The sequence below is a fragment of the Girardinichthys multiradiatus genome, chromosome 5, assembly GCF_021462225.1.
Source record: "Girardinichthys multiradiatus isolate DD_20200921_A chromosome 5, DD_fGirMul_XY1, whole genome shotgun sequence".
NCBI lineage: Eukaryota > Metazoa > Chordata > Actinopteri > Cyprinodontiformes > Goodeidae > Girardinichthys > Girardinichthys multiradiatus.
This window is the reverse complement of record NC_061798.1, coordinates 1,034,291-1,049,376: the sequence shown is the minus strand read 5'-3', so window position 1 is coordinate 1,049,376 and position 15,086 is coordinate 1,034,291. Positions and strand designations below refer to the sequence as shown.

The window sequence follows — 15,086 nt, the reverse complement described above, 5'->3', positions numbered from 1 at the left end:
GTAGAATTTAAACCAATTGAGCGCTGTTCCAGAAAGGTCGACCCAGTTTTCCAGGAACTCTTATAAAATGGAGTGATCAACTGTGTCGAACGCTGCACTAAGGTCCAATAATACCAGCACTGTGGTTCTTCCACAGTCTGCATTTATACGGATGTCATTGAAAACCTTGACAAGGGCAGTCTTCGTACTGTGGTGAGCAAGGAAGCCTGACTGGAAGACATCAAAGAGGCTGGTCATTGTTAGGAAGTTGATTAGCTGCTGAAACACAGCTTTTTCAATAATCTGCAAAATATATCTATTGAGGAGCAGCATGAAAAAAAAACACAATGTAATTCTAATACCTTTCTATATGTGCTAATGTGATGCTTTGACAATGTTACGTTCCACATCTACAGCTATAAAGATTCCTAAAGCATTTGTTATGGCTTTGGTATGGTTTGGTTTGGTATGGTATGGTCTGAATTGTTAGCAAAGAACTTGAACGCCACAAGCAGCTGAATTTGTACTTAAGTTTTTTTTTGTTTTTTTATACCAGTTACATTTAGTCGAGTTATACCAGTTCAAGGGGGAAATTAAGTTCAACATAGAGCCAGCTACACACCTTATCTTTGTTCAACATTGACGGTCTCAACTTTAATTCAACCACCTTTCTTTCTACAATGTTGTGTATGACTGAAAAACAATCATGTTCTCAAACAGCAGACTAATGATTGTGGGAGGTCCTCAAGTTCTGGTTTGTATGTATTATTCATTATCTTTGGTTTTGCTTCATGCATTTAGGTTTTAAAGTTGTATAAGAGAGTTCCACACTCTTCTTTTGCTTATTACATCTAATGACCAAAAATAGAAGGCAAAACTAGAAAAAAACAAAACAAACAAAAGTACACAGCTTTACAACTGTTACAACTCCAGGTACAATTATATATGAGTATTTAGGTTCTAATACTTCGTAACACTTGGCATTTACATGCCTATTCCTCTCATTTTCACAACGGTATTGTTATCTGTTTACAAAGATTTAAACGTGCTTGATTTGCTGTCAGAGTTCATTCTTGAAATTAGAAAAAAAAGAAGTAACACTGAAGGATTCTAGAGGCTTCAAACTGCTGCTATGCGGGTATACGAAGGTGTGGGAGCATTTAAACTGATTTACAGTGAATGAAGAACATCATCACCATCTGACCCTTATAAAAGTGCATATGACTTACTTTCTTTTATTTTATTTTTTTGTGACAGTATTTTTTCGGATATGTAAATTTGACCATTGATTGTTTAAAATTTCCATGTGCATGTCAGTGTTAATCGTTGTTTTTTCTGCACTTTTATAAGGGTCAGATGGTGATGATGTTCTTCATTTACTGTAAGTCAGTTTAAATCCTCCCACACCTTCGTAAGACGCTCAGACAAAGGCAGGAAGAAAATGCATTTGTTTCAAATAATTTTTATTTGACAGTTAAGCTGACAAATCCTCTCTCCTATTCCCTTAATCAGAATCAGAATCAGTTTTATTGTACATACAAACAAGGAATTTGACTCTGGTACACTTTGCTCTCTGGTTTTTGTTTTTTGCATTAAAGACTATACACACAGCTCCCGAGACACCTCTCTCCTTATCAGAATTTTGTGTGACATGCCTGCATTAAGTGAGCGTACCTTTAAAGTGGAGAAACTGCATGTTTTTTTTAGATGTAAAAACATCAAAAAACATACAATTACAAAATACAGTAAAATAATACAATTAGACTGTTTTCTCTAAATCCTCAATAACTATTGCTCTAAGATGAAAAAAGAAAAGCTTAAGGTAACTAAAATTATTATCCATTTTACCAAATGGAGTCTCTCATGATTCCAAACAAAGACTTTTAACTGTAAAATCCATTTTAGGATTTGTTGCCTTGTGATGACAACATCCGGTTATTGACGACATACAGTTACGCTACCGGAAATCCCGCCCTAGGAAGTCCCACCCCCACCTGTCAACATTTTCACACCTCGTTTGATTGAAGGATGTCCATTTAGTCTCTAATTAGGATCACCATTAGTTAATCCAATTAACTTGTTGCATGAAATATTGGTTGAAGTATTTTATGCTGAACTGTTTTGATTTGCTGTCTGAATACTGTTGAACTGCGAAGAGCGGTCGCGCTCCAAAAAGTTTGGGTGCGTTGTTTGTCCTGCTGATTGCCAGTCAGCCAGGAGTTAAAGATAAACTTTTTGAAGTTCTCCATTCGAAGCAGACTGCAGCCCATGGACTAGACTGGTTTTACCACTGAACTCCCATCTCAGAGTTTTACAACCCTTTGTTCAAGATTTAGGGCTATCAGTTGTTAGTGGCTAACAGGCCGGCTGCCTGATGCTCTGCGTCTGGGCCCTACCGTTCTATCGGCTGATAGCCGCACTGAGACGCACCCACGGAGGACAGTGTAGTGGTTCTGTTCCACTTTCCAAATTAATCCAAATTGTTGGGTTATTCTCATTTGTCCATAAAGTACTGGTTTGATCTTGATAGACACACGCATATATTGTTTTTTTTATTATTATTTTTAGTTAGTAGTGTACCCCTTTTGTATAATAGTGTATGCTCATGCTCAAGGAGGAAGTTGTTGACCAAAATAGTCTTTTGTAAGAGGGACAATTGGTATAAAACATTTTCACATAGGTAGGGAGACAGAGTTTATGTTTATTTTGTGTAAGAGTGATTATCTGTCAAAAAAAGGTTCCTGTTCCACACCATGCGGTGAAAAGGTTGATAACACAGTGACATTTGGCATGGTTTTGGTTAATAATTATCTATTAATAATGATAATTAAGTAATTGTAGTTAATAAGCGCTGTAAGCCCAATAATCACACCACCAGAGTGTATCTATGATCTTTATTAGTAAGAAATGACTTTCGTTTATTTCGTACTTGTACTCCTACTCGTACTCGTCGTCGTCTTCCGCTTTATCCAGGACCAGGTCGCAGGGGCAGCAGACTCAGCAGAGATGCCCAGACGTCCCTCTCCCCAGACACTTCCTCCAGCTCCTCCGGGGGGAGCCCAAGGCGTTCCCAAGCCAGCCGAGAGACGTAGTCCCTCCAGCATGTCTTGGGCCATCCCCTGGGCCTCCTCCCAGTGGGACATGCCTAGAACACCTCCCGAGGAAGGCGTCCAGGAGGCATCTGATATAGATGCCTGAGCCACCTCAACTGGCTCCTCTCGATGTGAAGGAGCAGCAGCTCTACTCCGTGCCCCTCCCAGATGGCCGAGCTCCTCACCCTATCTCTAAGGGAGTGCCCGGCAACCCTACAGAGGAAGCTCATTTCAGCCGCTTGTATCTGGGATCTCGTTCTTTCATGGCCATAGGTGGGGGTAGGAATGTAGACCGACTGGTAAATCGAGAGCTTCACTTTTCGGCTCAGCTCTCTCTTCACCACAACGGACCTGCACAGTGCCCCCATTACTGCGGCAGCCGAACCGATCCGTCTGTCGAGCTCCTGCTCCATTCTTTCCTCACTCGTGAACAAGACCCCGAGACACTCAAACTCCCCCACTTGAGGCAGGAACTCCCTTACCAACCTGAAGAGGACAAACCACCCATTTCCGGTCGAGAACCATGGCCTCCTTATCGTTTGTTTATTTTTTCAAAGTTATGATTTTTAATTATAATTTTTGATAAATATTTATAGCCAATAATCATAATCCCTTAAAATCAAAATAAAACTTGTGAGAAAGTGCCTTGAGTGAAGCTATAGAACAATATAAAGAAATCTGGTCTCACAGAGAAGTACAAGAGGATATAGATGGTCCTCTAAATGACTAAATAAACAACATACCTCACCACTGGCAATGAAACATTGGAGAGGTGTGTGCTTGGAATGGAAGTTGGGTTCCAGGTGGTGGAGATGTTATATTAGGGATCGGCTCTGAAGGCCACTTGTTTTAAGTGGTGAAGCACTGGTTGACAGACAAGGTCAGGCAGGACTCTTCGTGGACCATAATGTTCACAGACAGCAGGATCTGTAATGAGACTATGAAGTAGGTGGAAAAGAGCCTGGAGATGTGGAGGGCTGCGCTCAAGAGAGGATAAATAAAGCCAGAAGAAGCAAGAAAGAACAAATTAGAGGAAGACAACTGGAAAAATAAAAGTGCAAGTAGAAGTTAAGGTGGATGAGTTTAGATACCTAGGGTCAATCATCCAAATCAGCAAATAGAAAACAAGATAGGTGAAGAATGGGGCATTGGAATGGAGAAGTGGATGAAGAGGAATCTCAAGTGACATTTTTAAAAGAAAGATTGCAGTAAGGGTGAAAAACAGATATCTTAAGTTCCTGTAAATGGACTGATTCAGATCTGAACTGATTTGTTTTTTTTTCCTGCTGTCACCCAGCTGCAGTGCCAATTTGCCGTTCTGTGTGCTCTCCCATCTTTCTTTGGAGTGTCCTCGCCATGGCAATCACCCAACTGAGGCTGATTTTCTTCATGGGAGCCATGAATAAGATACTGGAGTTCCTGGTCACTCATGGTGACCCAAACCGTTAGTGTACAACATACACAAAATCATTTATTACAAATCCTGAGAAATATTGCCAAATGATGTGTAATAAATTTTTTCACTTATTGATAAAGCTTAACTTGTACAGATGCTGCTTTTGTGTCTTTCAGCCTCAGAGGAGCTACAGAGGGAGGCAGAGGAGCAAGGTAACTGTCAGGATTCTTAGTGTAGGCTCTGTTAACGTGTAGCATCAACTGAGACTTGACTCAGTCAAGAATGTGTCCTGACCCCACTGATTGTTTTCACATTTTTAAATTAATTTCACTCTGCATATCTTCTCCAGTTGCTTTCTTCTCATCTATCTTTGGTACAACACAACTTCTGTGTCTGATAACGTGTCCTTTAATTGGCTACATAATGGACTGGAGGATGAAAGAGTGTGAGGAGGAAGATCTAAACATATCAACAAGCAAGAGGTAGGGAAATGTTTTAGCCATTAGTGTGGATGTGTACTGATGTGATTCAAAACAGCAAGTGGGGTAATTACTCTATAGTCTACAGGCTTCTACATGGACTTCTGTGTTCTGTCTTCATGAAGACCATATTACACCTCATGGGAACCATGTAACATCAGCACAAATTCATTATACTTGTGATAATTGTTCCCTCAGCCACTCAGAGCCCCCAAAGCGAGACAGAAAGATCCAGAAACTGAGCAATGCCATCAGAGCCTTCATCTTCACCAATCTCCTTTTGGTCATGTTTGGAGTTATTTCCTTGATTGACAACTTGCCTATACAGGTTAGGAAATATTTTGCACAAGAATACAAAGATAAGAGTTTTTATAAAGTGTAAGTCCTTCAATCATTGTTCAGTTCTCTTATTTGACATTCTAAGACAAAAAAAAATGCCTTTTCAGTTTCTCACACAGTTTTGGTCATTTGGTCTAAGCTTAATTTCATAAATAATGACAAAGCGCTCTCAAAGACCTATACTTGAAGGCCGGTGTCCTGCAACTATTAGATTAATCAAATAGCTGAACTGCCTCCGCATCATGCAGTTGTGTCCTATGGAGTCCTACCAACAAGGACATTGGTCCTTGATGACTGGAGTTTGAGATCTCTGGTTTCAGATGTCATGTTTTCATATAACTTTTTTGTTACATCGCCACAATATATAATCCACAATATATTTGTTGCTACAAAGAAAACACAAATACTGACAGTCCTATAAAATTGGTCCTGCTCTCTGCTCTCTCACTTGTTCTTTAACAGGTGGTGTCCTTTGTCCTTCACACCGTTGTGAGAGGATTTATCCACTCCTGCTGTGGAGGCCTCTATGCTGCAGTGTGAGTGACACCATGAGCTAAGATTTTCAAATCCTTTAGACCTATCTCACATTAAATCAAAATGGTGAGGTGATGAGAGAAAGATACAACTCCCTGACACAATCCCAAATGCAGCTGTAAAGGGACTCAGCAGTTATCAACACCACAGAGCATATTAGCTTGTTGCAGTTAATTATTCCTAAAGGATTCCTTTCCTACTCTTATCAACAGGAGTAAACCTGCTTTACAGTACTATAACTACACACATCCAATAAATTTAATGCAAATAAAGAGTTGTGTTTTTCTCTGGTCTAGAATTGTTTGCTCAAATCATATTAAATTGTAAACCTTATTCTTCTTTACCACCACCAATTAACTTAAATCTGATTACCCTAGGTATCCAGCTAACCACTTTGGGACTTTGACGGGTTTCCAATCAACAATAAGTGCTACTTTTGCCTTACTCCAACAGCCACTCTTCATACTGATGGTGGGGTACCTCAGGGGAGACCCTTACTGGGTAGGGAGCTCTTACATAAGCACACCTGCCACATAGATGAGAAGTTGTATGCTAGTGGTGCATAAACTCCTCAGAATGTCACCAGAATAAAAAAATACTTCAAATTCAAATATCTGCGTCAGACAATGGAGATGATGTCAGAATATTTCTGATTGTGGCTAAATTCAGGAATGTAGATGGAAAAGGATTGTCTGTACTTATAAAATTCAAATAGCCTGCAACTTTGCAGTAATGTGTAAAAGCAAACATAAACTCATGCTTTACATGTGAGGATGATTTCTAAGCAACTCCATTTCAAACTCTTTTATAATATGAGAAACAACTGTTTTATGATTATACCTTTGAATCCTGATCAAATAATGGTCTGAAGTAGATGGCAACCAATGATATATCAGTTTTTGTCAAAAACATTCCATGCTGTAGAATGGGCTTGTAGGGTGAACTCACATTAACTTTCTTACTGCAGATCAACATAGGTCTTCTGATCTTCTCCCTGGCTGGATTCCTGTTGCCATGTTATCTCTGCTATCACCGAAGAAGCCTTATCAGGGAAAAGGCGCATCTAGATATGATTGCTGCCCACCAGTCAGAGAAGGAGCATGACGATCTAATCCGGTCAGACTGTGGACCTTCTCAGAACCAAGTTGATGAGCCTTCAGAATATGGAAACATACCTAATGGGCATATTGTTTAATTAGACTGGTTATAGTAACATGGTCAGTTACTGTTATTAATGGTATTGTTATTTTAAACATGACCTATTTATTTCTGAGGAAAAACCTTATTCCTCAAGATAAACACCCAACAAAATAAACAAAACCAAGATTTAAGGTTGAAATGACACTTGTTATAGAACTACAACAATTCCTACACACATTTTTACTGATTTTGGAATTTTCTTTCAGGTCAGAACCAACAGGGAGATGTGGAATCAACTTATAATTTTTCTTCATCACATATAAAAAAATAAATTAAAGCTGGGGGACCATAATGGTAGAGCTACAAAATTTGTCCTGTTTTTTTGTTGAATGCATACAGTATTGCCACAAACCCTGTTATATTTATAACTAGTCTTGGAGGTATTTGTGTGTTAAGTAGTCATTTACAGCCATGTATTTTGTATTATTGAGGCAAAGTGTATGAGTATTTAAAATTTTTATTGTGTGAATGCATTCTCACTTAATGTTTTTCTGTTTTTCTTTATTTTTATTGTGTGAATGCTGAAGGCATTCACAGTATAGAGATCCTCTTTCTCTTTATTATTATCTATATCTAACACGTTTTTTGGCACCTATCTCCTCCTTCATACTTTGTGCTATTTCAGCCATTCAACTTTTAAAATGTTCAGCTCATTTAGGACATTACGGCTATGACTTTTGGTATTAATACTTTTTATATTTTTTAAAATATTCAGCTTTTTGTGCCGATTTTTGGCCCATTGAAATGAATGAAAAATCATAAAAATTCCGCAAAATTCCGCAAAAACTTTGTGCTCTTTCACAGCTTACTACTTCTGCATACTTTCAGCTAGAAACACCATTCAACTTTTAAAATGTTCACAAGACATTAAGCTATCTTCAAATGATTCAGCTTTTTGATATCTATTACGGTTCTTCTACAATTGCGATTCAAATTTTAGGCAAGATTTTTGACGTTTTTCATTTTATAATGTAATCCTATGGCGGAATTCGTCAGTTGGTAGAGTGTATGCTCTAGGTTTTTGAATAACCTGAGAAAGAACGAACAAACTCTCCTCACTCGCTCAATTTTCACTCTACTGGCACAATGTATGTATCAAAACGTAGCATGCTCTTTCGCAATTCAGAAAATGTCACCCTCATTGATGTGGGACTAACGGACTTCACGAAACACGCCCGGGAGCAATGCAAAGTCAACACACCCTCAATGGAAAACCTATGGGAATTTCAGAAAAAATCAGATCAAAAAATCCTTAAACTCACTTGTTTTCGAATCGCCACCTCTTGTAAACCATTCAAGTTAGAGACATGAGCTTTGCACCAATTAATTTTCAGACCTTGCTGGCGCTCACAGTGAAGGAATTTGTTTGATACCTTTTATCGTTTTGTCATAAAAAAGGTTTGTTTAGGAGTACCAAATCCGTCCTTCCCAAAATCGCTTGAAATTAACAAATTTCAAAATTATCCACTTTTCTACACTGTCACGTCTCCTACACGGATTTATGTAGACACACCAAAATCTCCAGGACTGTTCACCGATCCCTGCTGATACCTACGGTCCAAACATTATTTGGATACTTTTTATCATTTCCTCGTGAAGTAGGTTTGTTTGACAGTGAAAAATTCACCTTCACTCAGGTTAAAAATGGTCAAAATTATCCACTTATTCACAGGGTCACACCTCCCAGACAGATTTTTGTAGGAAATTGAGAAGCTCCGTGATTCTTCTCCAGGGCCAGCTGATTAATACAGTGCATGAATCAAATTGATAGCCCTTATAGTTTCCGAGGTATTAGATGTTGTTCAAGAGCATGTTCAGGCATTTTTGTGTTTTTCTCCATTTTGCCCTTTCATAAATTCTGAAATAACGTTGCACTGCCCAAGGGATTATTGTGCCCTTGTAAGAACAGTGTTCTTCAACCACCTCTTCAATCACTCGCCAGTGATCAGCTTACAGTTCTTTGTCTTGTGGTGGTCCGCTGTCCTCACACCTTTCAGGCCGTGGATGATCCAGTTGGAAGATGACTTGTGTCGTGGAAGCCAGATGAAGCTGGGGAGCTTTCCTGCAGCTTTCCTGGGTGTCTAGTAGGATCTGATATGGGCCTTTCCAGCGCCTGTGGCTTCCAGTGTTTTCTCCTAGATTCTCTGATCAGAATCCAGTCGCCAGGAATAAAGGACTGGAGGGTGGAAGTAGCTGTTTCTGGTAATGCAGCCTTCACCGTCTGTGAAACTTGAGAAAACACAGTGGACAGGTTTTGACAGTAAAACAACATCCTATCTTCCCACAAAGATGTGGAAGAAAATGATTTTGGCAATAACTCCATGTTACTTTATTCTGACACTCCCCCCCTTTTGGCGCAGGGTCCAACCCCTGCGACAATCCAGCAAAAACTTTAAACATTCAGGAATGTTTAGAACCAAATAAATGAATTCTGACATAACTGTGTCTCTATGAATTTAATGAAAACAACATAAATAAAATCCAGATGTTTTTAACTATAACTCAGTTCCATTAACAACAATACACAAACTTCAGTCGTTGTACAGTTCATCAATATTTCACTTAGAAATAAGTCACATATCATCCTGATTTGTCTAGCATGAAGATAAGTTTTAGATTAATGTAAATCCAATGTAATTTTGACACATACACTCTACAAATTTAATCTAATAAATAATGCCTGTCAAATATAAAATCATAACTCTGATTCTTTATCAAAAATATATTCCTTACTTTTGGCATATCTTGAACTGTCAGTTAGCATAATGGCACCAGGGAAAACTTTCAATCTAATAAATCACCAATGATTCTGCATGCAAAACTAATTCTTCAAACTAGTGTAAACTATTTCATTAACCTTTTTATAGTAAAACACATAAATCCAAATGTCATGCTACATCCTTAATTATTATACAAAAAAACATATTTTTAAGGCAACAATCACTACAAGCATTTTGATTCTATTGTCTCTTAAACAGTGTTAAAACTCAGGAAGGGAGGTGCTGAGCGTCACCATGACAACAAAGGCATGAACCAACCTGATAGGTGGGCGGAGTCAGGCAGAACTAACCTCTGATGGACAGCCTATGGGCGGACACACAGTTTCTTCATTCAAACCCATATTAGTGAACCTTAAACTGCAAAACTGTCAACATGCACCTACCTCAGAAACCAGCTGCTTCTTAACTCTCCTGAAAACTCAAAGTTTTAATCAATCTGGGATTTAGAAACATTATTCTAAACATGGATTATTGTTTCATGCAACATATAAACAAACATTCAGTCCATCAAAACAAAGACAAAACATCAAAAACAAACAAATGGCCAAATTTGAAGCTTCAAGAATTCAAAGAAATTTTTAACAATTTTTTCAGAATATGTTTTCTCAGCCATATCTTTTAATGCTGTAATTGATCAATTTTGTTATGACAATCTTCAGGATCCTTTTTTAAGATGAGTGCACAAACTATTTAGAAGCACAGCAACAGTTTTCTCTTAAATTAATCCAAATTCACTGATGCCGAAACCTGCCAATTCTTTGTACTGTAACTCTGTAATAATAACTACAATCCTGAGAGTTATTGTTATAATTCTCTTTTTGTTTTGCTCAATTTTGATCGCAGCTGTATTCAAGAATTTCTCTGCTCAGGTTAAATGCAAAGAAGTATTTTAAGCTGGCGTTGACATTTTTATGGTATACCCAAACAAAACAAAAACTGCAGTGTTTGACTTAATCAGAAATTAAGATAAGAAACTTGACTCCAAACTGGACTTTTTCCACATAGTGTTTCAAAGGGAAGACATACATAATTTTCCTTAATTTAGCTATTTAAATTTTGAGAGTTGGGGAGAAAATCATTACTAGAACCCCTCTTTAATAATCCAAATGCTGATAAATGTTCCAATATTTTATTTTAATAATCTGAAATTACCTTGTGTACCTTTCTACTCCTATGTATTGTTTTAATCTTTAAACCCTAAGAAATCAAACAAGGAACCTTTATTTCCTTTCTTTTCCTAAAATGAAGGATTTTCTTTATTTTTATTTCGTTATAAAAATCCTAACCTTGGTTCCAAAACAAAACTCTTCAACCCCAATCTGTGTCACCCAGAGTAGAAATTTTGAGTATTATTGCATTTCAAAGCCACCAAATGACTGGAACTCATCATTGGCTTAGATCTATTTTAATAGGTAATCAGTCTACCTTTAATTAAGTATTATAATTTTATGGACCCCAAATCTATGGCTCATGGGCTTCAGGAGTCCAGAAACCACAGGTTGAGTACTCCTGCATTGAACAATGATGTTGGCTCTCTGCAGATTGAAGAGAGGATTGGCTAAATATCCCAGACCTGTTAGTGTATTATTTCTGCTTGGACAATAATCAGATTTAAAATTATTAGTTCACAGCTCCTAATTTACCTCAGATCATATTTGCTCCTAACCCAGTTCATAAGCAGCTTCAGACAAACATTATGCTAAAAAGCCAAAAACAAAACAAAAAAACAGATCTGTTTTAAAATAAAGAAAAAGCATGCTTTAAAAGACTTGGTACTGTGGTGGGAAATAACTCCACGGTTCTGAAGGCCTTTTCTATGCAGAGTCTTTTATGGAACATAAGATTAGTTTAATTTTTGTGTGGTACCACTGTCCAATCAGAATCTTTCTTACCTTCAAAAATAACCAAATTTTTCCCATTTTCATTTTAAAGGTTTGTTTTACCAAGGAAAATGTGTTTAACAAAACCAATTACTCTCAAAAGTTTTAAAAGTTTTAGCTGGTGATATCTCAGAAAACAACAAGTCTTTTAATATTTCTCTGCAGCACAGAACTGATTAGGTGTCCTTTCCTTCCCCAAAGGGAGAAAAAAGAAACTGCAGAACCAAGCCTTTCATAGTTTTTGTCAGGACCTGATATAAGGTACAGTGTAAATCAACACGTTGCATGAATCAGAAGAGGGAAGGAAAAATTAATATAACCTCTTCCCAGCAGCTGCTGTGAAAAACAATGAATTTGTACTTTCCACAAGCGTCAGTTAGCACTTGCGGACAAAAACTGCACCAAACTGTAAGTACTGTGTCAGAGACTGTATGAAGACCATCTGCAGTAAAACTAAGCCTGTTTTAATGAGTTCTCTACCCATTAGATTTATGGGATACAAACTCTGACAACAGAAAATAATACCTGAAGGAGAAACCCATCAGGTTTTACGCATGCAATGGGTTTTAAAAATGCTCCTTCATGAGATCTGTCCTGAGAATAACATAGAAACACATGGTTACTGCTGAGTTTTGGAGATGTAACTTTCTCTGCTTTTTAATAACTTTTAATAACTATAATACTTGACCCTGAATATTCCACGACGAAAGCGAACTTGCTTCTCTAAAAGAATTAACTGGAAAGTATCAAATGAGCTAAGTTATCACCCTTTTGAAGATACTTTTCTAACCCTAAAATATTATTTTAACCCACTATATCTGTCAACGTCAATCAAGCGTCACATGAGCAGCGGTTAATAAGCGTTCTTCATTGCAGAAAATAGGAAAAGATTTATGCAAATGTGTGTGTGTTTGTATGTTACCCCCATCAGTTTCTTAATCGCTCCAGAGTCAGACTGTCATGGCACACAATCCTTTATCAGTCCAAAAAACAACCCAGGCCCTTCAGGTCTGTTGGTGAGACATTCAATCCTTTGTCCGCTTTTAACTTCTCCAGGAGGGAGAAAGAACTTTGCTCCAGCCTGTTTCTCCGCATAAGATGTGCTTCCAATATAAATCCAGTGTATCGCTCTTCTGGCTCTGCAGCAGCATGGATCGTTGTCCATTTCAGTGGGTTTGGGCCAGACTACTTCTGAGTTTCGTTCTGTGGAAACTCACACTGTGATTTACAGCAGACAAGCAGGCAGGCTCTCTCTTTCAGGCTGTGCTGGAGAAGCGTCGAGTAGCCATGAGAAGGGTAGATTACTAAAGTCCAGACTCAAAAACGCAGATGTTGCACTCAAATCCCATACATGTATGTATGTGTGTGTGTGTGTGTGTGAGAGAGGCAGATTAAAAGTTTAGTATAGGTTCAGATTTTGCACACAGAAATATTATCAGTCAGTCAGTCAGTTGTCCACCATAACATGCACTATACTCCTTTCTTTTCCGACTGATCGCAATATTTAAGACAAACAAAACTTCCTGCAGGAAAGTTTTAACTCTTTAACACCTTAATTGATGCACTCTGTGCTTTTTAATCTTTTTCTTATGTTTTTTATTTTTCTCATCTCCATCCATCAACTGTTTTACTTGAAACTATCTAAACTATTTAACTTAATTACCCTAAAACTTCCACTCTGTGAAAAACCAAACTTATCTTCCCAAATTAAAGCATATTTAACACAATCGCAGAGGGCCTTGAACCCTTCCACTCAGCGGGACTTTTTCAATCTCTCCTGGTCCGACCGCTGTGATGCCAAACCCAGTTTGACACCTAGGAATCAACCCTCCGTTGACTCCCTGGAATTCCTTTTACTTAATCTTATTATTACAGTTTCACCATTTAAGTATCTCAACTGTCTTCCCTCACCTGCCAGTTCAGGGTCTCGGTGTCCTATCCCTGGCCACTTTGAGGTGTCCCAATCCCTCAGGGAGGCACTTATTAACCCCAGCCTAAATACCCCAGTCCTCGTCAGGACTGAGTTTGGATTGCCAAATCCGGAACTTATTTACTTCAACACCGTCACCATTTAAGTATCTTCGGTGAAAAGTATGTTACAGCCTCAACATTCAAGTATCTCGGCTAAAATATATCTTGTCTCAATCAACAAATACTTTTACGCAATATATAATTTCTTTACCGTAAGCCATTATTTCAACCAACAAATATTTTACCCAAAACTGATCAAGACTGTAAATTTAAGAGAAAACAGATATCTATTCCACAACACCACCTACACTATTAGCAGGCAAAAGGAGAATAAATATAGATCTCCTTACCATTTTGGTTTTGGGTCGACCCTGCGGTGTTGTAGAACGACGTCTGCCTCGTAGTCAATTAATTATCCTTTAGTTAGTGCCAATCCGGGTCACGGCACCAATTGTTGAGGTAGGAAAACTTTACTGGCCGTCAGTTAACTCTTACATTACTCCTCACCTCTCCCCGACTCTTTTATTTGGCACCCAAAGGACTATCCTCAGTCAGAGATCAGTTGTACGTTTCCACAAGTTTATAAAAAATCAATCTGAATTCAGAGAGGGGACACACACTCACACTGGTACCTAGAAACGTCTGTGTGTTGTCCGTTTTGGAGGGGCCACAAATACCTTTATATACCCCTCGCTGCTATGCAGTACACGTACACAATCATTCTATCTGTGGATATCTCCCCAGCAACCATATAACCTCATATAGTACTTCTGGTTCTTCTCTTATAACAAACTTAACCTGCCTTGTCTCTAGCCTTGTCTCCTTCCCCAATTTATGACCTTGCCCTCTCTGTGCGCTGTTCTCCCCTGTCTTCTTCTCCCCCATCAGTGATTCCTTGTCCTTCACTAATTTATGACTTTGGACTCTCTACTTCCCTCCCCAAGGACCTTGCACTTTCTATGCTTCACTCCCTAAGCTTGACCACCCTTTTGCTCTATGTACACATGCCAGTTACACACAGAGATAGTTAATATTACACACATGGATATTTTATATTCTACAATTCCTTCCCAATTTTCCGCAAAGATGACAATTCCAAAATAAATGACTAATTGTTTCTGCATGATCTTTGCAAAATGTACAGTTGGGGTCTTTTATTTTAATATATTTCATCATGATAAGTAGGATGAATTTTGTGTAACAGTTTAAAGGAAACATCTATAATTTTCTTATTTATCAGAAGTTTCTGATGAAATGCCCACCCCTTTTTTCACAGTTAATCAGTGACATCGTCTTTCCAGTAAAAACAGCTGAAGATACAGTAGACTGCATTAACTTAGCTGACTAGATGAAAATCCACGTGTATGACATTGAACAGGAGATGGCACCAATATGCTATTGATGTGTCTATCCTTCCAAACCCTAAGAAGAAGTAA

General features: G+C 38.2%; 1 protein-coding gene across 2 annotated transcripts in view; it reads left to right on the top strand.

The window, feature by feature from the left end:
- The window catches only part of slc43a1b (solute carrier family 43 member 1b), a 38,050-nt gene extending 30,723 nt beyond the window's left edge, over nucleotides 1-7,327 (top strand). The window contains exons 9-16 of one of the 2 annotated variants that reach the window (XM_047364287.1): nucleotides 4,369-4,515; nucleotides 4,644-4,679; nucleotides 4,817-4,949; nucleotides 5,145-5,274; nucleotides 5,748-5,821; nucleotides 6,197-6,320; nucleotides 6,787-6,935; nucleotides 7,226-7,327. In XM_047364287.1, coding sequence (XP_047220243.1) covers nucleotides 4,369-4,515; nucleotides 4,644-4,679; nucleotides 4,817-4,949; nucleotides 5,145-5,274; nucleotides 5,748-5,821; nucleotides 6,197-6,320; nucleotides 6,787-6,935; nucleotides 7,226-7,262 — 830 coding nt within the window. In that variant the 3' untranslated portion in view covers nucleotides 7,263-7,327. Of the gene's footprint in view, nucleotides 1-4,368; nucleotides 4,516-4,643; nucleotides 4,680-4,816; nucleotides 4,950-5,144; nucleotides 5,275-5,747; nucleotides 5,822-6,196; nucleotides 6,321-6,786 lie in introns of both variants that reach the window. The other variant, XM_047364286.1, reaches the window with a different exon arrangement.
- Nucleotides 7,328-15,086: the final 7,759 nt, after the last annotated feature.